This window comes from Bison bison, unplaced genomic scaffold (genome assembly GCF_000754665.1).
Source record: "Bison bison bison isolate TAMUID 2011002044 unplaced genomic scaffold, Bison_UMD1.0 scf7180017864309, whole genome shotgun sequence".
In the NCBI taxonomy this organism is placed as follows: domain Eukaryota; kingdom Metazoa; phylum Chordata; class Mammalia; order Artiodactyla; family Bovidae; genus Bison; species Bison bison.
The window spans coordinates 6,421,049-6,442,613 of NW_011494881.1; the positions used below are offsets into that span (position 1 = coordinate 6,421,049).

A 21,565-nucleotide genomic window follows, 5' to 3' on the forward strand; every position below is an offset into this window, starting at 1 on the left:
TCTTTTTTTTGGCCATGCTGCAAGGCTTGTGGGATTTTATTAATAGTTCCCTGACCATGGACTGAACTGGGGCCCTCAGCATGGGAATGTGGAGTCCTAACCCTTGGACCACCAGGGAATTCCCAGTTGCTATAGTGCTTAACACTGACATCTGCCGTACCAGATGATTCTCATATCCCCCCGCACCCCCACCACCCCCATCTTAGTTCCTTATCGTGGGGCATGAGTGATTATGGACCACCTAACGTGGTCCAGGATGAAATGCTATCCAAACCATGTTGAAAAACGCCACCACTAACCTTCAGATACCCTCACTTTTTGTTTATGCCTGATGTGTCCTCTCAACAGGAAGAACCAGATTCTGGTAGAAAGAAAATAGGTCTCTTGCTAGCAGGATCTCAAAGCCAGTGGAGAAGTGAAATGGAAAGGGCCCTGGAGGATCCTAAAATAAAGGACACAGGAGCCTTTGTGTGTGGGGGTTGTTTATTGCAAACTGTTATAATTAAAGTGGTATTTTACAAGTGTTTTTAAGACAGAGGACAGACAGGTTCTGAGCTGGGCCTCAGCTCCAGAGGCACACACCTGGGGGGGGAAATGGCACTTGCAGGGAACACGAGCTCAACTGCTGTTCACTTCGTAAGCACAATCGTGCTGGAGTCTTCTTAGGGAGCCTGAGAGGAAAAGAAGGGAGTGGGGACAGCCATGAAGCAGCTGCTTTAAATTCCTAATCTTGCTCCATCCCCACTGTGCACATGGCCTTTCGGAGCAGGCCTCAGCGCCACCCTGGGGACTGACACAAATCCATCCTTGGGCCCAGGCTTCCTGCCAACTCGGGGGGTCTTGGTCATCCTTGTTATCACTCATTACTGATTTCCTTTTTCTGTCAGAGGTTTCCCAAATTTGTAGCTTAAAAACACCAGCAGGAGGAGAAGCCAGGAATGTTCTTGTTAATATAAATCCAGAGCCAAGACGGCTTGAGAACTGGGTGTTTCCCAGGGTTGGCAGGTATGTGGACAGTTGCCTGCATTCTTTATCCATAGGTGCTTGAACGCATAGTAGTGCTGAACATGCAAAGGGTCTGCACTTTTCGGACTTGCTCATGTTTTTGAGAACCTCTAGAGAGACTCACTGGATCAGAATCAGCCTAGCAGAATGTGGGGACAGGGGAGACTTGAATCCTAAGATCATTCCCAGGAGAAAGGGAGCACTACTTCCAGAAGTAGCAGCAGGGAGGCTGTGCCAAGGCTCTGCCCAAGGAGCCTGGTGTGGAGAGGGGCTCCTTGTGCAGCTTTGGGTTACTGTTTGGGCAAAGCGAAGTCCCAGGCAGTCTCCTGTGCACATTTCCACATGGCCTGCATGAGGCGGGTGAAGCCCATGTCTTTGGGCTTCTCCAAGCCTCTCATCAGCCGTTGCTTCATGATAGAAACAAATTCCTTATTGCTCAGCTCTCCATTGCCTAGAAGAAGAGGCAAACACAACAGAGATAAGTGAAGGCCTTGAAACAAAGATGAGAAAATTCCACTGTCACATCGTGTCGGTTCCAAAGCCTAGCACTCTCACGGCCAAATTCAATTCTCTTGGCTAAAAGTGAATTGATTTGTGCCTTCCCTGATGTTTTCAACTGCAACTCAGTGACAATTCAGTGTAGTGTGGCAGAAGTTGAATGAGACTATATTATATGTCAGGTCCTGTGCTATGCTAGATGTTGAGAATAAAGAGATAAAAATGACTTTGTCCCTTGAAATACCATCAGATCATGGGAGAGACAAGTAAATTATTTAAGTATTATGGTAGACGTCATAATGGGGTAAACAGAGGATGCTACGGGGCACAGAGGAGGAATGTCTAACTCAGGATGGGGAGGGTACAATTACAGATCAGTAAAGACTTCCTGGAGGTGACTCTTAAGTTGACTCCCAAAGGACAAGCAGGAATTGGCCACACACAGGGGAGTGAGACGGGGGAGGCATTTCAGTGGTGGTTATAGCACAAGCAAAGGCATGGGCAGGAAGCAGTCCAGCTGCTGGAGAACCACACTGAATGAGGTGTTGCTAGACACAGAGGTGCAGGCAGGGCCAGGAAACCAACAAGGCAGGCAGGGAGACAGGTCCCTAAGGAGCCTGCATTCTTCTTAAAGGGTTTGTACTTTATCTTCAGGGCAGGAAAGGAGGACTGCAAGAAGGGAGGAAGATGTAGTTAGATTTTCATTTTGGATGGATTTCTGGCTGGCTGATGATGGCGATGGCCTGGAGAACGGCACAGCTGGAGTATGGGAGCCAGTTCAGAAGCTGCTGTGACAGTCTCGGCTGGTACACTGGAGCTATCTGCAAGGCTCCGTCAGAAACAGTGTCTACGCCAAGGGCAGTAAGCTCGGTTTTCCTGCCGGACTCCAGAGGGCCCCACTTACCATCACAGTCAAAGAGCGCAAACACCACATCGCACACGTGATCTGAGAGTTCCACTTTAGCCACTGTCCTGGCTACCTGCTGCATGGTCACTGAAAGAAGAAAGACACTGAGTTAGCCCAGCAGAGGGACTTTTGTTTTGCTTTCTCTGAATGGAAGGATAAAAATATTCCATCATAGTAAAAAATTTTCAGATGTATTTGTGATAATTCAGTTTTTAATCCATAACCACCCTTCCTTTTCACTTCAGGTTCCATTTTTTTCTATTGCTGCCACACTTTAGGAGGTATATATAATTAAGTAAGAATGCCTGATAATAATTCATAGGGAAAGTAGATAAGAGGTTACCAACAGCTGGGAAGTTAGTGGTTAATAGGTATAGATTTACCATTTGGGGTGATGGAGAATTTTTGGAATAGTATTGATGGTTGTACAACATTGTGAATGTAATGAATGCCACTGACATACTTTAAAAATGACTTAAATGGCAGCTTTTGTTATATATATTTTACCATAATAAAATTTTTTAAAGTTAAAATCCACATAGTATTTAAGGATGGAATTCTAAGTCTCAAGCATATAGTGGTGGCTTTTCTAATAACTTACTACCAGAAGAGTGCCTTGCCAAAAAGTAAAGAATATCTGATATTATTATAGTCTCCATCTTGGCATTTCCCTCTCACTGGAAAGAACACAGTAACAAAAAGTTAAGGAAATAATGAGGCAGCCAAAGGATGGGGAGGTGAGAAACAAGGAGGCTAGTCTGATTGCACTGAGGCTTCACCACCAGTTATTGATGAACAGCGGAAATGCACAGCTGAGCTCCTGCCCCTCCTCCTGACAGGTCTGCCATCACCCACTTTGTTTCTCCCAACTGTGCCCCTTGAGAGAAGCAGTGGTCCCCACCTCGCTAGATCAGAATAGTTTTTTCTTTTTCTTTTTCCAGACTTCATCAGAAAATCTCTTCTCTCCTGCCATTTTCTCTTTCTTTGACATTTACTGTTAAACACTAGCAATCATGTGAAAATTGGTTCTCATGAAAAACAAGCCAGGAAGGAAATTAGGCGATTTCCCCTGCCTTCTCTGCCATTTATCCTCAAGCTTGATCTAGCTACATCTAGAAATTATGTTATTGCTTATAGACACACTCTTAAGTGAGGTAAAACTAAGAGGAGAGAAAAAGATGAATTTCTATTCATGAATCAACTAGCAACGAAGTGTTTGTATCTATAAACCTCAGATTTGTGTGTGCTCAGTCGCTAAGTCCTGTCTGATTCTTTGTGACCCCAGGGATTGCAGCCTGCCAGACTCCTCTGTCCACTGCTGCTTCCAGAAGCAATGTAAACTTTTCAAAGTCAGCGTGTTTTCTCTGCTTATTTCATTCCTATAATTTCAGTTCTTTCTTGTCATTTTTTTTCTGCATTTGATCTCTCATTTCACCTCTGTGCCTCCATGCATTCTCCACCGTGCTCTCAAGGTCAGCTGATACAAACGCCAGAACAAGGCAGAGGAGCAAGGTGACGCAGGAGGAAAACTGTGCTTGCAGTCATAAGACCTGAGCTCTAGTCTTGGCTCCACCAACTTGCTCGTGTGACCCTGATGGAGTTATGTGATCTCTTTGGATACAATTTCTCATATCCAAAAGAGGAGATGCCACAAGATAACTGCGAAGGTGGCTTAGTAGTGCAAAGAGAGGTTCACTGGCGTTTTCCAGAATCTGAGGGCGAGAGACAGGAGTGGAGGGACACAGAAATAGCTGAGGATCTTGTGTGGTGAAGGACAGAAGAAAGGCATAAAGGCCACAAGCTGGGCTGTGCCTCAGTGTCCACAGTCTCTGGCTGGAGGGGACTGGGCTGCTCACAGGGCGTGAAGGGCTTTAGGTTCTTTAGGAAGTGCTCACACTGCACTTCCTCCCAGGACATGAGTTAGCATGAAAGAGGAATCATCATCCCTCGGAACTACAAGACTTAAGCAGACTATCTACTGTGTGGATGTTCATGAGATGTAGTCAAGTGCTGCCAGGGGAGACGGGGCCTCTATCAGACTGTGGAAGTTTTAGGGTTTAGAAACTTCTCCTGGTAGGTCTGGACACTTTATTCTCTCAGCTGGCTCAGGCAGAACCAATTCCTGCTAACTAAATGGCCTGGGGAAGGAAGAGAAAGCAGAAGGCCAATTTGCAAGGAAAACAGTAACTGTTAAGAGAACTAAAGGGATAACAGCTGGTCATTATACTTCTCAGTAGGAAAATCTACTAAGGAAACAATTCACCTCAGAAGATTGCTCAGTGAAAAGAGAATAAGATCAGAAGACCCTGGGTGCTCTCAAATTGTGGTCATTTACCAGACTACCCTATGCAGCCCAGAAATGTGTCCTGAAAAGCGGTTCAAAACCTGTTCTGTATTAGATAAATACGGACACTTTATGTTAACCATTCCTTTCTCTGCCAATGTTTGTTAACCATGCCCTTTTCACATCAATACCACACCTGTTTTAACTGATAACTACACCTCTTTTTCTCTCAGTTCTCGCAGGGCAGAGTGCCCATCATCAATTCTTCTTGATGCTCCCAGTGCCCATCCTATTCCCTATGAAGATGGACCTTCTCCTCTAAATAAACCATTAAATAAATAATATTCAATGTCAGTGAGAGCTCTTGGCTTTTTCAGGTGAAAAGGTCACTGAAGTGGTATTAAGTGGTTGCAGAACAGGGACTTCTCGAATCCACAGGTGAGAATGCCTCATTACAAAGGCCATCTCTTAACAGAACAGTTACAGAGTATGTTTCATCTCATGTGGAGAGGGCTCGAATGCCCTCTGTACTACAGGAGGAAAACAGGGCTGCTGAGGTATTCAAACCACTGGGATGTTACCAGCCAGCAAAGGGCCTGGCTGGGGTGCCCTTTCACTGTCTGAGATCCTCAGACAGGGCCCCAGGGTGTGAATCAGAGCAGTGGAACATTAAACTAGCTGGTGAGCTCCAGCCAAGAGTACTGGGGACAAGTAGGGTGACAGATTACAAGCCAAGTGCTTGACAGCTGGTCCCGAGAGCTGGCTCATTCAGATTTGCTTCCACATCTCTGAACCACAAAGTCATAATTAAATCACAGCAAGAACAATCCTCCACCACTTCTGCCCCAGATCTCAGCTTCTCCATGCAGACCAGTTGTTGGTACTGGAATGTGGGCCTCACCTATTTAATGATGCTAACTGATGGATGATTGGGATTCTAATCTGAAAGATATCCCTATGGAGCATGAAATCCCCCTGGAGAAGGCCTAGGTTTCCAAGGCCTATCTATTCCTTTGATATAAATCTGCTCCAGTTGCCTGAACAATATATGGGCATGAGACTGGGTGATTTCTACTAGATTGGGATGGGGAGGAATTTGCAGAAGCAGGCTCACTGGCACTCAAAAATGTGTTAACCATCTGGCTCTTTGAAAAGTCTAAGCAGAATCTGAGATGCGCCAGGTCCCCAGATTACTCTCTGGCATAGTCCATGACTGGACAATTCAGCAGCACAAAGAAATACATACTGAGTTTGTGTGACTATAATGTCAGAAGCTATATTACACAAAACTATCTATTCACAACAGTACTCAAACAGAGGAAAGGAGAGTTCTGGAGGGATAAGAGCCCAAATATCCATTTGGAATCAGAGAATCTTAGAACTGGAAGAGACCTCAGAAGAAAGATAAAATGCAAAGAATTTGAATAACCTGCTCAACGTTATTCAAAGGGCCACAAAGCTAGCTGGTAGCAGGGCTGTGCCTAGAATCTAGGTCTCCTGACTTTCAGCCCATGCTTTTTCCTACACACACTGGGCTCACTCCATCCCTTATGTGGACAGTGGATCCCCCCATGAATCTGTCACTCTATTTTTTTTGTGGGGGGAGGGCATGCCATGCAACTTACGGGATCTTAGTTCCCTGACTAGCAACTGAATCTGTGTTCTTGGCAGTGAAAGTGTGGAGTCTCAACCACAGGACCACCAGGAAATTCCCAGGAATCTCTCATTATAAGTTAAGAGAAAGAACTCAGGTGGAAGAAAAGCCAAAATATGAATTACTCCTCGCTAGTGGGCAGGGATGAATAACTGAATAATAACTAGGGGTTGTGAGGAGCCAGCACTGTAGTCTGACCACAGATCTGATGTCCTGTATGATGGAAGACATCAGTATTCCCTTGGAACATATACTGACAATGTTAGGGACAACTTGAAAGGTTTACTAAAATGCAACCCAATGAAAAGCATATGAAATAAAGGTGGCCCTGGGAGTTCTGCCTGTGATGCATAAATTGAGCTGTGCACAGCGTGACCCAATTAGGAGCTGCCTGTCTCTTCCTAATGCAAAGGCGTTTGGAAAGGTGATACGCCAAGTTGGGTTGACAGTCTCTAGCTGTGTGGCCATGTGATGGTTCCTGTCTTCCTGGACCGTAGTGGAGAAAATCAAAAGCTGGCTTGTGACAGCCAAGGTTAAGTGAGGGAGACATTTCTGCTTCAGCTCTGAAAAGGCTTATGATGTAGAGGTCTTAGTTTCTTAAGTCCATCCCTGGATGGCTTCGGGGAAGGTGAGGACAGGGGGAAGGATTTTCCTTTAAAGAGCACTTGTCCTTTCTTTTGCATCTTCTTCCAGGGTACTTTGGCTAATACAACACACACATTTCAACCTGACTGAAGGAGGGGGGCGGTGGGAAGGAAAGGACAACATTTAGGATAACAAGCAATTTCAGGAGCCAAGAGTAACGCAGTACACTAATAATGAAAACTGTAACACTCTGTGTTATGCACAGTGCTTCCGAGCCACAGGCAGGTTAACCAGCTCTGTGTGCTCAGGCCGTCCACCTGTCAGAGGTGATGCTGGTGATCCTGGCTCTTAAATACTGGTATATGCCAGAAAAAAAACTGTGGCCAGGTTTTCTGAACCTCAGAGCATCCTTCCAGATGACTGTTTCAACAGGCTTACATGCTTAACCTAGTAAAACTGGTTGACAGGAAGGTTTATTGCCATTGTCCAGTACTGTATCTGGTGTCATTAAAAATGCTCATCACATTTGTCCACAAAAGGCAAGCATTTCTACCAGCTCCATTAGGCAGTGATTTCAGGTGCCACATTCGGAAGGCAATCACAGTTCAGTGGGGGAAACCATACATATCATTAAGATTGTGAAACATATAGGAGAATTATCAGACATATTAACAGACACACATGGGTTACAGTGGAATAGTTTGTATTTGGTTAGAGGTACATTTTGGATCCTCACTCTAAAGGATTAAAGAGACAGACTGCTCCAGATATGGCATGTAAAGTAGTAAGCAGTAGGTGGTGGAGGAATCAGTTTGAGTAAGTACTGGAAGCAGGAAAGGAGGCTAATGCCTGACTAGACAGCTTGAACAGAGGTGCACGTGGGGATGAGAGCATTAGGATAGATTTGCCATCAGGACAGACTGGCAAGGGGCCAGTCAAGTCTCCTTGCAGGGAAACCTTTATAACACAGCCAGGTCTTACCTCGAGACCAATTTACCATGTTACCAAAATTTACCATATTTGCTTTTCCTTCTTTGACTCTTTTAAATTTTCATTATTTTTTATTTTAAAAAGTTATTTTTCATTATATAATACATTTAGTTGTTTGAAATTCAAATGGTACAAAAGGGTTGAAGTCTCCCTCTCAATGTCCCTTCCCCCTCCAGATGTTGTCCGGAAGCAATGAACATCTCCAGTTTCCCTAGAAATATTTTATAGATAGAAAATAAAATATTTATTCTTCACTTCTTCCCACAAAATGATTTAAATATATGGTTTTCCTTGACTCATTTAACAACATATCTAAGAAATAATTCCATTCCAATAGATAAACAATTCCTTTTTGACAGGTGCACAGCATTCCACCAAGAGCACGTGTCATTATTTAGATAACCACTTCTTTATATTATTCTAACCTTAATCTTGGAAGTGGCTTTTATGCTTGCTTTGCAAAATTACTTCCTTGGTGGGCTACAGTTGTCAGCCTCAAGAGAGTCTGAATCTCTGATAACTAAAGTTGAAAGCAATTGAGATATTTAAGTTCAGCTTGCTGAAATGATACAAAAGGCTAAATACACTTCATCTTAACAAGTGTCTTATCAAAACTGCAGAGGTCTCTAAGGGCAGTAGCCCCTGAAGCCCCTGCAAAGCAGCGCTTGCATTAAATACTAACCTCTATACTTCCCCAGTTGGTGTAATTTCTTTCTGATCCTTTTCATAGCAGGATATAATGCTGCTGATGTTCTTGTCTCTTTAAGTGGGTGTTTTGGTGGTTTATCTTACCCTTTCCTCTCTCCTTCAATGGTAATCATGAGTCCCTAAAGCAGCTCTCCTTCTCCTTGGGGCACTTATAAATAATTTCACTAAATCACAACATATTCAAAGCAACAGAGGTAAGCCAGAATCAATCTTTAGAACTGCTAAGTGACTTTAAATTTTGGGGAAAATAAATTAGTTCTCTGCAGAGAGAGAAAGTGCCTCATAAAGCAAACATTTCTTTCAGAATTTGAGCTTCTGTGCCTACAGTATGAATACTTTTGTTTTAAAAATTGATGCCTTTGTCTTAAATGAATGGAATCCTGGCAAGCACTCTCCTTCACACATAAACGTTCTTACAAAATGAAATAATGAACTGAAGCACAGGAGCCTGCCTCCCACAAACTTTAAAAGAATTTATAAGGACTTTCCTAGAGGTCCAGTGGTTAAGATTGCGTGTCCACTGCAGGGGGTACAGGTTCAATCCTTGGTCAGGGAACTAAGATCCTGAATGCTTGGCAGCATGGCCAATAAATAAATAAATTTAAAAAAATACAAGAATTTACAAAATAGGAGCTTTTTCCCCATAACCTCTTCTCCACACATCTTTATGACATTCCCATTTCCTGTCTTCATGCTACGGCTGTCTGGGGATGCTCTCCCGTACATTCTTGCTGTAAACTTTCCCCCATTTTCGTCTTCTCATAAAAGCACTGAGTCACCTATAGAATTCTCTAGACCCTTCTAGTGGCAGTGAGTGCTATGCACTTGACAGAACAGTGGTATGGAAGTGAATGAACTGGAATCTCTGGTCTCAGTTTTGTATCACACTAGCTGTGATTTGAGCAAGCCATTTTCCTTCAAGTGTAATTAAAGAAGTTAAAAATAAGGAAGTGAGGGTTTAAGTAAAATGATTTCTAAGCTCCCTTTAAGCCCTAAAATTTTATGACTGACATGTTAACATCCTTTTAGATAACATGGCTTAGATGAATTAAAATGTGCATATCTTCAGAAGTCCTCAAAGAATTTAACTGGTAATTTCTGGAATTACAGCTGGTATGGTGGGTAGAATTTTGAGATGGTCCTCAAGATCCCCACACCCTGTAAAATCTCCTCTCCTTGAAAGTGGGCAAGACCTGTGAATAGGACATGATACCACTCTTGTGATTAGGTTACTTTATATGGATAAGGTAATGGGATAGTCATTCTCATGATTACAATTATGTAAGAACCCATCTCGCACACTGAGGAAAGAGATTCTCCTGCTGGCTTTGAAGAAGTGAGCTGCCATACTGTAAGAGGACCACATGGCAAGGAACTGCAGTGGCCTGCTGAGAGCGACAGCCAATATGAAAAAGGAACCTCAGTCCTACACCCAAAAGGAGCTGAGTTCTGCCAAGAACCCAAATAAGCTTAGAAGAGGACTGTCTGTGAACTCCAGATGAGAAAGCAGTCCTACTGATGCCTTGATTTCCGTCTTGTTAAAGACTTTGAGCAGAGAACCCAGTTACACTGTGCCTGACTCTCTGACTTATGAAAACTAGTATGATAAACAGGTGGTACTTTAAGCTGCAAATTTGTTGTAATTTGTTATAAGCAAGAAAGTAGGGAAGGTATTTATGGTTGGGAATGTCCTTTAGAGATTCCTCAAATAATACTTTATATACAGCTATGCTCATTCTAGGTACATTTTATGGAACTGTCACTTTTCTGCAAGTACTATACCAAGCTTTATAAATCAGCTCTTATCAAGGCACTAGCCAAGATCTAATTAAGTTTTAGATTTCTTAACAAGAAAATAAATTAAAACTGCCACCATTCTTTTGGGAATTCAACAGCCTTGCTCTGATTTCAAATGTATTTGATAATTATAAGTCAGTTCATTTTCACAGATTTGGATACAGCTTTAGGCTACAACATGTTCCTTAAAACATTACTACATTCAGTTAAAAGCTGATTTAGTTACAGAGTTTCAAATCTGGAAGAATGCTTGGCGATATTTAGTATAACATCTAACCTGAGGTCAGAGAAATTGTGATTTGCCCATGTGTCAAGGAAAGTAATGACAAGGGAAGGTGTCATACTCCTCTTGTCCTCCCCCTCACCCTAGGCTTTTATTAGAGAATTATACCATCCTTTTCAGGATCTGATCAGGTTAAAAATTAATTCACTCATTTATTCAACATTAATTAAATATCTACTATATATAAATAATTATTCTAGGCTCAGAGCAGGACACAAAGATGTGGAAAACATGGTTCTTGTCCTCAAGAATTTACAGTCTAGTAGACAATTACCCTTTGATTGCTACAGATACTAGAGATATTGATAGGGCATAGATAGTCCTAGGAACAGGGCTTCCCTGGTGGCTCAGATGGTAAAGAATCTGCCTGCAATGCAGGAGACCTGGGTTTGATCCCTGGGTCCTGAAGATGCCCTGGAGAAGGGAATGGCTTACCCACTCTAGTATTGTTGCCTGGAGAATTCCATGGACAGAGGAGCCTGGTGGGTTACAGTCCATGGGGTCACAAAGAGTCAGATATGACTGAGTGACTCACACACACACACACAGTCCTAGGAATAGATAAGTTAAATAATGAAAATTGGAGATACTAAGGGAACATTTCATGCAAAGATGGGCACAATAAAGGACAGAAACAGCAAAGACCTAAGAGAAGCAGAAGAGATTTAAAAAAGGTAGCAAGAATATACAAAAGGTATATTCTTCTGTGTATTCTTTACTATACAAAAAAGGTCTTAATGACCCAGATAACCGTGATATAGTCACTCACCTAGAGACAGAAATCCTGGGGTGTGAAGTTAAGTGGGCCTGAGGAAGCATTGCTATGAACAAACCTAGTGGAGGTGATAGAATTCTAGATGAGCTATTTAAAATCCTAAAAGATGATGCTGTTAAAGTGCTGCACTCAATATGCCTGCAAATTTGCAAAACTCAGCAGTGGACCCAGGACTGGAAATGTCAGTTTTCATTCTAATCCCAAAGAAAGGCAATGCCAAAGAATGTTTAAACTGTTGTACAATTATGCTCATTTCACATGTTAGCAAGGTAATGTTCAAAATCCTACAAATTAGGTTTTAGTAGTACATTAACCAAGAACTTCCAGATGTACAAGCTGGATTTAGAAAAGGCAGAGGAACCAGAGATCAAATTGCCAACATCCGTTGAATCATAGAAAAAGCAAAGGAATTTCAGAAAAACATCTACTTCTGCTTCACTGACTATGCTAAAGCCTTTGACTGTGTAGATTACAACAAACTGTGGAAAATTCTTAAAGACATGGGAATACTAATCCATCTTACCTGTCTCCTGAGAAACCTGTATGCAGGTCAAGAAGCAACAGGTAGAACCGGACATGAAACAGCAGACTGGTTCCAAATTGGGGAAGGAGTATGTCAAGGCTGTATACTTCACTCTGCTTATTTAAGTTCACAGAGTACATCATGCAAAATGCCAGGCTGGATGAATCACAAGCTTGAATCAAGATTGCCAAGAGAAATATCAACAATCTCAGATAGGTAGATGATACTATTCTAATGGCAGAGAGTGAAGAGGAACAAAGAGCCTCTTGATGAGGGTGAAACAGAACAGTGAAAAAGCTAGCTTAAAATTCAACATTCAAAAAACTAAGATCATGGCATCTGGTCCCATCAGTTCATGGCAAAGAGATGGGGAAAAAGTGAAAACAATGACAGATTTTATTTTCTTGGGCTCCAAAGTTACTGAGAATGGTGACCACAGCCATGAAATTAAAAGACACTTGCTCCTTGAAAGAAAAGCTGTGACAAACCTAGACATCGAATTAAAAGCAAAGACATCACTTTGCCGACAAAGGTGTGTATATTCAAAGCTATGGTTTTTCCAGTAGTCATGCATGGATGTGAGAGCTGGACCATAAAGAAGGCTGAGTGCTGAAGAATTACTGCTGGAGGAGACTCTTGAGAGTCCCTTGGACAGCAAGGAGATCAAACCATTCAATCCTAAAGGCAGTCAGTCCTGAATACTCATTGGAAGGATGGATGCTGAAGCTGAAGTTCTAATACTTTGGCCACCTGATGTGAAGAGCTGACTCCCTGGAAAAAACTTCAATGCTGGGAAAGATTGAAGGCAGGAGAAGAAGGGGACAACAGAGGATGAGATGATTGTACGGCATCACTGACTTGATGGACCTAAGTTTGAGCAAACTCTGGGAGATAGTGAAGGACAGGGAAAACTGGAGTGCTGAAGTCAATGGGGCTGCAAAGAGATGCGTACGACAGTGAATGAACAGTGAAAATCAATGCCTTCTGAAAGCAATAATCCCAGGATATTTTAGATGAATGATGAATTTTAGGAGAAACTAAAAGCTCCAATCTTCCTCATTAAAAACAAAGCAACTTACAACTTCTTTATTCCTTTTTTCTGATTTTTATTTGGCTGCACTGGGTCTTGGTTGCAGTATGTGGGATCTAATTCCCTGGCCAGGGATTGAACCTGGGCCCCCTGCATTGGGAGTGCAGAGTCTTAGCCACTGGACCACCAGAGAAATCACAACAACTTCTAAATTAATACAAATCTCAAAAAGTGGCTGAAAAAAGCAGTAGATACTACTTTCCAAGAGAACAAACAGTAAGCCATATCAGGGTCTAGGGTGATATTTTAAAAAATAACTTTTTGCCAAATTGCCATATCCGGAGAGGATGTTTCTAATCTATTAGCTCCTTACTTAACTGAAGATAAATAGACAGAGGAAAGTCAGTACTTTGGGGTTGAAAACAGAACAGGTGGCTGTCTATAGTCATAATTTCAATCTAGTATAATAATAAAGGATTAAGTTCAGTTCAGTTCAGTTGCTCAGTAGTGTCCAACTCTTTGCGACCCCGTGGACTGCAGCATGCAGGCTTTCCCGTCCATCACCAACTCCTGGAGCTTGCTCAAACTCTCGTCCATCAAGTCGGTGATACTATCCAACCATCTCATCATCTGTCTTCCCCTTCTCCTCCTGCCTTCAATCTTTCCAAGCATCAGGGTCTTTTCCAACGAGTCAGTTCTCTGCATCAGGTAGCCAAAGTATTGGGGCTTCAGCTTCAGCATCAGTCCTTCCAATGAATATTCAGGACTGATTTCCTTTAGGATAGACTGGTTGGATCTCCTTGCAGTCTAACGGACTCTCAAGAGCCTTCACCAACACCACAGTTCAAAAACATCAATTCTTTGTCACTCAGCTTTCTTTATAGATGAGAGCATTTGTGCAGTAATTTGAACATTCTCTGGCATTGCCTTTCTTTGGGATTATAATGAAAACTGACCTTTTCCAGTCCTGTGGCCACTGCTGAGTTTTCCAAATTTGCTGGCATATTGAGTGCAGCATTTTAACAGCATCATCTTTTAGAATTTGAAATAGCTCAGCTGGAATTCCATCACCTCCACTAGCTTTGTTTATAGTGATGCTTCCTTCCTAAGGTCCACTTGACTTTGCATTCTAAGATGTCTGGCTCTAGGCGAGTGATCACACCATCATGATTATCTGGGTCACGAAGATCTTTTTTGTATAGTTCTTCTGTGTTTCCTTGCCACCTCTTAATATCTTCAGCTTCTGTTAGGTCCATACTGTTTCTGTCCTTTATTGTGCTCATTTTTGCATGAAATGTTCCCTTGGTATCTCTAATTTTCTTGAAGAGATCTTCAGTCTTTCCCATAATATTGTTTTCCTCTACTTCTTTGCATTGATCGCTGAGGAAGGCTTTCTTATCTCTCTGTGCTATTCTTTGGAACTCTGCATTCAAATGGTTTATCTTTCCTTTTCTCCTTTGCCTTTTGCTTCTCTTCTTTTCTCATCTATTTGTAAGGTCTCCTCAGACAACCATTTTGCCTTTTTGCATTTCTTTTTCTTGGGGATGGTCTTCTTCACTGCCTCCTGTACAATGTCACGAACCTCTGTCCATAGTTCTTCAGGCACTCTATCAGATCTAATCCCTTGAATTTATTTCTCACTCCCACTGTATAATTGTAAGGCATTTGATTTAGGTCATATCTGAATGGTCTAGTGGTTTTCCCTACTTTCTTCAATATAGGATTATCTCATTTGATTCTCTCAGTGGCTTGAAGCAAGGAGTCTATATCACCACTCTACAGATCAGGAAACTGAAGTTTGAAAGCTTCAGTGATTCGTTCAAAGACACAAAGCTAGTGAGTTACAGTGACTCAAAATCAGGTTTGAGTTTAAAACCAGAATTTATGCTTACAAACTTCTTGAGTATATTTAACTTTCAATAAGTGCTAGATGTTGGAAGTGTCTCTGAAAGTATAATAAAACACTGCCACACCTACAAGTAGAGGTGATAAGGAACACCTGGATCGTTAGAAGTTCAGGAGTCCACATCTGTATATCCTATAATCTGATGTTCAGAAATGACAGCTTAGTATAGACATATATATTTTCTGTCCTGTGGGATCCTTCAAAGGGGTACCAACTTTCCTTGCTAGATGACCATATTTAAGTCATTGCAGGCTTTTGTGTATTGGTTTTTTCACCGAAGAGAAATATGGTCAGAAAAGTGAACAACGTAGATGTGTCTACTAAGACGTTCCTTTGTGGGCATAAGAAGCTAGATTAGACAATTCCAAGAATCTGTGTCACTGTAGAGTATGCACTACAGATGTCAGAGTGTGTCTGAGCTGGAAAACATGGTTCTGAACAGAAGAGACAACTGTAGGGGGAAAAATGTCCTATTCCATATCTAACAGAAGGGCACTGACTCCAAAACATCAGAGTTTATCAAAAGGACTCTATTCCCAGCCAAGAATGGTCAACTCTTAACCAAAGGGAACTGGGAGGAAACAAGCTAGTGCCTGTCCTCCCTACGCTACTGAGAACCAGAGTTCAGAATGGTGAACCTGCCTTGTCTCCTCCTAGATTACATTCAGCAAAGATTTTCAAATCCCAGAAGCGTTTTGGGGTATAGAGAGACAACATGATGGTATGGAAAGAATACAGGCTTTGGGATCAGAGAGCCCTGAGGTTGAATTCTGGCTCTACTTATTAGCTGAGTAACCAAGGGTAAGGTGCTTCATTTTGTATTTCCTTTTCCATAAAACAGAGGATAATCCTACCTTTCAGTAAAAATACTTGGGGTTGCAGAGGGCCCCTTGTAGGAGTTATGCCACAGGTTTTACTATTTGTTTTCCTGACTTGTCAGGTAATTAGGTAAAGTGTACGTATAGAATGACTATACAGAATTGAGGGCAACTATGTCATAAATTATGGTTTTCAATTTAAGGGGCCGGTGCTGGAGCATGAGTACTAAAGGTCATGGACTGTATCTGTGCCACTGTTTCCTGTATTGTAGTTCAAAGTACACAGGAAGCACAACTGGACCTACAAGGTCCCAAATCTCTAATATTCTAAGATGTTTCATAAGGGGCTTTTCACCACCTGGAAACCTTTTATTGTCTTGGCAGAAATAAGAACACTCTAAGTCATACAGGCCATAGCTCATTCTAGAGCTCCAATTCAAATAATTTCTAACTGTTCCATCATAGGATGCCATGGGGAAGGAGTCATGTTCAATTTTCCATTACCTTCTTCAGCAGACTAGGTAAATCATTCAGACAGCCCTTGAGAGGTTATACATCTAATTTTATGCCCAATATGTGTATGAATAAGCAATAGAACCAAATCCTCTTTATTGCGAAATAAGAGATGACCCATAGTAGAAACACACTATTAGTTCATGTAGAAAGGTTGCTTCTCCAGATGGTCAGATTCACCAAAGACATCTCATTCTTGCCTGACAGTTGTCTTTTTCACATGGGCCATGAGGAACTAAAGAAGTAGCCTCAACAAAATTTGCCATTTTCACTCTAGAGGGATTAGATCACATTGGAATGTAAATCTGCAAATGCCACCTGCCTAGGTTCTCCAACTGTTCTGAGGAACATTAGCTCTGTAAGTTGTTAAAAGACATTTTAGGGCAAGTCAAGTTTGGGAATTTTATCACTCTCTTGGAGATTAATAATGCACATCAGCATATTAAAAAGTTGGCAGGAGTAGTGCTGCAGGAAGGATTTCTGTATAACTTGGCATTTTCCAAACTTATTTGACCCATGGAACACTTTTTGGGGGTTTTGTTTTAAACCCACAGAACCATTAACATATTGCAGTATATAATGTTCTTCACAATGCTGTTTGGGAAATTCTGTGCTAAATTATGTCTAAAGACAGGTTTGCAAGCTCTAAAATAGCCAAGGAAGAGATAATGCCAGGGCCTCTAAAAGGTGCCAATTTCTGAAGGTCCTAACCTTTTAGGAAAAAATGAAGACAGCTGAGATTGAGAATAGCAGGCAGACAAAGGTACTCATATGTCCACCCAAAGGTACTCTTCCCCCACCTCCCATGGAGGTCAGAGGCTCTAATTAGCACCTATCACAACTTGAACAACTTGTATCCTCTTCTTTCTCCCCTGATGGATTGTGAGCTTCTTGAGAGCAGAAGCCTGTGCCCAGCACAGTGCCTATGCTGCCAGCTCAATGAATGCATGAGCCAGGCTAAATCTGCTTATATCATCAACCTCATAATGCAAGCAGCAGGCATTTACTCAACATCCAGTGCATGATAGGCATAAGGTTAAGTGTTATATGTAGATTTATCCTCAGAACAATCCTGTGAGGTGGATATAGTTATCCTGATTTTAAAAACACAGAAACTAAATTCAGAAATTGCCCAAAGCTACTCAGCTAGTCAGGCTTCCCAGGTGGCTCAGTGGTAAAGAATCCACTTGCCAATGCAGGAGATGCAGGAAATGTGGGTTCGATCCCTGTTTGGGAAGATCCTCTGGAGGAGGAAATGGCAACCCACTGCAGTATTCTTGCCTGGAAAATCTCATGGACAGAGGAGCCTGGAGGGTTACAGTCCATGGGGTCACAAAAAGTTGTAAGTAACTGAGCACGCACATACACATTCACTAAACTAGTCAAAGATGGAGCCAAGATTCAAATCCAGGCTCGTGTGGTTAACCATTGTATTTTTCCTCCTCTCTTCTAAGATTTATCTCAGCAGTGAAATATCATGATTCTGTGGAAGCAGAATTGGTACAGAACTCAAATCCATGGAAAAATCACCAGTCTGACTATCAGGCTAAGGAAGGTTTAAAAGGGGAGAGTGCAAGGAGAGCCTGTAAAAGACAGGCACATCTGGCAGAGGGAAGGAACTTGGAATGGTTGCCAAGCACATGCTAGTCTTTTCTTGTGCAATCTGTGTCAAGTCTAAAACACAGGGCTTACAGAAGACAGTGAATTCATGACATGAGTTTGTTCTCTGGGTCTACTGTCAAAGGTGAGGGGTTACTGGCTTGAGATCCTATGTCTTGTTCACATCTATCAAGATATTCACTCATTCACCTATTAATTGATCAACTATTTACAGAATGTCTACTGTATCTTAGCTATTGTCCTAGGCACAGGAAATATATTCAGGAACAAGACAGATAAACATTCTAGCAAATAGGGACAGATAATAAACACACACATAAATATACAAGAAAATACCAGGTAGTGATAAATGCTATGATACAGGCTGATGGAGCTACCTAGGAAGTGATTCATGACACCTTAGTTATAAGGAGCCCAACACACTGAGGTCCCGGGAAAGAGCACTTGAGGTGAAGGAACAGCCAGAACAAGGGGTTTCAGGTGGAATGAACTTCATATATCTAGAAAATAAAAGAAGAGCATGCAGAGTGGACTGAACTGGTAAGAAAGTGATATTTGTTATACTCAAGAGTATATAAGCGCCATGCCACAGGGAGCCCTGTAAGCCCAGGTAGAGAGACTAGAAGTAGAGTGGACTAGATGGAGAAACAAAGTCACATTTGGGATTTCTGGAAGTAGAGATGTAGATTCATTGAAAAAATAAATATGCAGATGAATGAGTATGGAATCAAGGATAATGCTTACTTTTGTTTGTTTACTTCAGTTAAGTGTTTATTGAAAGCCTACTATCGATGTACAAAACATCACAGACAGTAATCTCTACTCTACTGATTACCTGTATTTGTGAAAATTCAAGCCCGTGTCTATAACTTATGGACAGGAATTGATGACAAGAGTGAAAGCTATAGATAATGTAGTTAGTTTTATATAATTCATACTGAGTAGTCAGGAAGGGCTCTTTGAAGAAACAGAAGTTAGCCAGGGAAAGAAAGACCATAATTAGGTTTCTTTTAAAAAATTCAGTTTTAGGGACTCGCCTGGTGGTCCAGTGGCTAAGACTCTGAGCTCTCAATGCTGAGACCCTGGGTTTGATCCCTGGTTGGGGAACTAGATTCTACATGCCACAACTAAGACCCTGCACAGCCAAATAAATTACAAAAAATTCAGTTTTAAATAGACGATACAAATATTCTCATAGTAAATTAAATTCATTTTTTTGTTTCTAGTTTTGCTTTACTTTGTGGACTACATATGAGTGATATTTAGTTCTTGGTTGCTATAGTGAGTTGAATGTTGGCCCAAGAGATATGTCTACATCTTACGCCCTGGAACTTATGAATGTGACTTTGTTTGGAAGAAGGGTCTTTGCAGATGTAATTAAGAATCCTGAGATGATCCAGGTGGGTCCTAAGTCCAATGACAAGTGTTCTTAGAAGAGATAAATAGAAGACAGACACACAGGGAGAAGGGGGTAGGGAGGCCATGTGAAGAGAGAAGCATGACTGGAGTTATGCAGCCACAAGCCAAGGAGTGCCTAAGCCACCAGAGGCTGGAAGAGGTAAGGGAGGACTATTCCCTAGAGCCTTCAGAGGAAGTATGGCCCTGCCAACACCTTAATTTCAAATTTGTGGCCTGCAGAGCTGTGAAATAGATTTCTGTTGTTTCAGATCACTGTGTTTGTGGTAATTTGTTATGGCAGCCCTAGGAAATGAGTATACGTGGCTTTTCCCTCTTACTTAGCATGAATCTAGGCCAGTTTCCCCTAGATATCTATCTTTTACACTCAGGGAATCCAAAGTTATACAGATGAAACAAACTAAGAAGTCAAAATAAATGCCAAACATCATCTATCTCAAAGCCAAACATATTTTTGGATATCAGATATGACTACATTATTTGTACTGCTGCCTCTATTAGCAAGGATAATGAGGTGTGAACTCTACGGAGAGACTAACCATTGCAGGAGATGGTTTGCAGTTATTTGAAAGAAATACTATCCTTTTTTTTAACCACTAGGTTACACTTTTGTTTGCTATCATTATCCTGAATCATTCTATTTTGTGCATCCTATAATTTTAACACAGATAGTGATTCATCTTATATAATTGTTCCTGAGAGCAAATCTATGATCTTTAATTAGACTTTTCAAAAAAAGGTATGCAAATATAAAGATGAGCTTATTTATTTTATTTAATAATAAGTGATGACTTCAAATCTTTTATGTTGGACTTATAGATGCTGTCAGATCTGTTCTGTGAAACAAAGCAATATAACCAAAGCTATTCTATAGAAATGACCCCGTGGTATTATACAAATACATGCATAACCTCCATGATTTCATTAAGTTTTTCCAACGGTTTTCACAAAGGTCAGAAGAGGGATTATTTTAAACAAATAAAATTATATAAGTAAATAAGCAAGGAGACGAATGTTCTCTTAAAATGTTATGTGGATCAAGAAAATGAAATAAAAGGCATCCCTGTTGGAAAGAAAGAAGTAAAATGATTTCTATTTGCAGGTTACATGATCTTATATTAGAAAATCTTAAGAAGCCCACCAAAAAGTGTTGAATAAGCAATACTGTGTTATTAAAACCCAAGTCAATGCTTTGGAGAAATTTAAAAATCACAAATTGCAGTACTCAATGGTGGAATAAAAACATTGTCAGATAAACCAAAAACTAAGAGAATCACTGCCAGCAGATATGTTCCATAAAGAATGATAAAGGAAGTTTTTCAAACTGATAGTGATAACAGATAAATATTTAGATATTCAGGAACAAATGAAAAACACTCAAATTGGTAAGCATGAGTAAATGTGGCTAAGTACAAAAATTTTTTGTTAATTTACTAAAAGTATAATTGTTGAAAACAAAAATCCTAACATTATATGACAGTGATTATAACATATATGGAGGAAATATAATATGGCAACAATAGCATAAAAGATGGGGTGACAGTACATGGAACTATATGAAAACAAGGTCCTTACAATTAACCTGAAGTGGTTCAATATTAACTTTAAGTAAACCATGAAAAATTACAATTTCTAGAGAAATCACTAAAATATAAACTGCAAAAAGGTAGAGCGAGAAATGCTGGGCTGGAAGAAGCATAAGCTGGAGTCAAGATTTCTGGGAGAAATATCAATCACCTCAGATATGCAGATGACACCACCCTTATGGCAGAAAGTGAAGAGGAACTAAAAAGCCTGTTGATGAAAGTGAAAGAGGAGAGTGAAAAAGTTGGCTTAAAGCTCAACATTCAGAAAACGAAGATCATGGCATCTGGTCCCATCACTTCATGGGAAATAGATGGGGAACAGTGGAAACAGTGTCAGACTTTATTTTTTTGGGCTCTAAAATCAGTGCAGATGGTGATTGCAGCCATGAAATTAAAAGACGTTACTCCTTGGAAGAAAAGTTATGACCAACCTAGATAGCATATTCAAAAGCAGAGACATTACTTTGCCAACAAAGGTCCGTCTAGTCAGGGCTATGGTTTTTCCAGTGGTCATGTATGGATGTGAGAGCTGGACTGTGAAGAAAGCTGAGCGCCGAAGAATTGATGCTTTTGAACTGTGGTGTTGGAGAAGACTCTTGAGAGTCCCTTGGACTGCAAGGAGATCCAACCAGTCCATTCTGAAGGAGATCAGCCCTGGGATTTCTTT

The 21,565-nt window shown here is 41.2% G+C and overlaps 1 protein-coding gene and 1 non-coding gene across 3 annotated transcripts in view; both read right to left on the reverse strand.

The window, feature by feature from the left end:
* Window positions 1–464: 464 nt before the first annotated feature.
* The window catches only part of MICU1 (mitochondrial calcium uptake 1), a 215,993-nt gene continuing 194,892 nt past the window's right edge, over window positions 465–21,565 (reverse strand). For both annotated transcript variants that reach the window (XM_010852263.1, XM_010852261.1), the window contains 2 exons: window positions 2,408–2,497; window positions 465–1,456 (listed from right to left, as the gene is read on the reverse strand). In XM_010852263.1, coding sequence (XP_010850565.1) covers window positions 1,296–1,456; window positions 2,408–2,497 — 251 coding nt within the window. In that variant the 3' untranslated portion in view covers window positions 465–1,295. The remainder of the gene's footprint in view (window positions 1,457–2,407; window positions 2,498–21,565) is intronic.
* On the reverse strand, window positions 13,160–13,232 carry TRNAG-CCC. The gene has a single exon. It is a non-coding gene; the product is annotated as a tRNA-Gly (tRNA).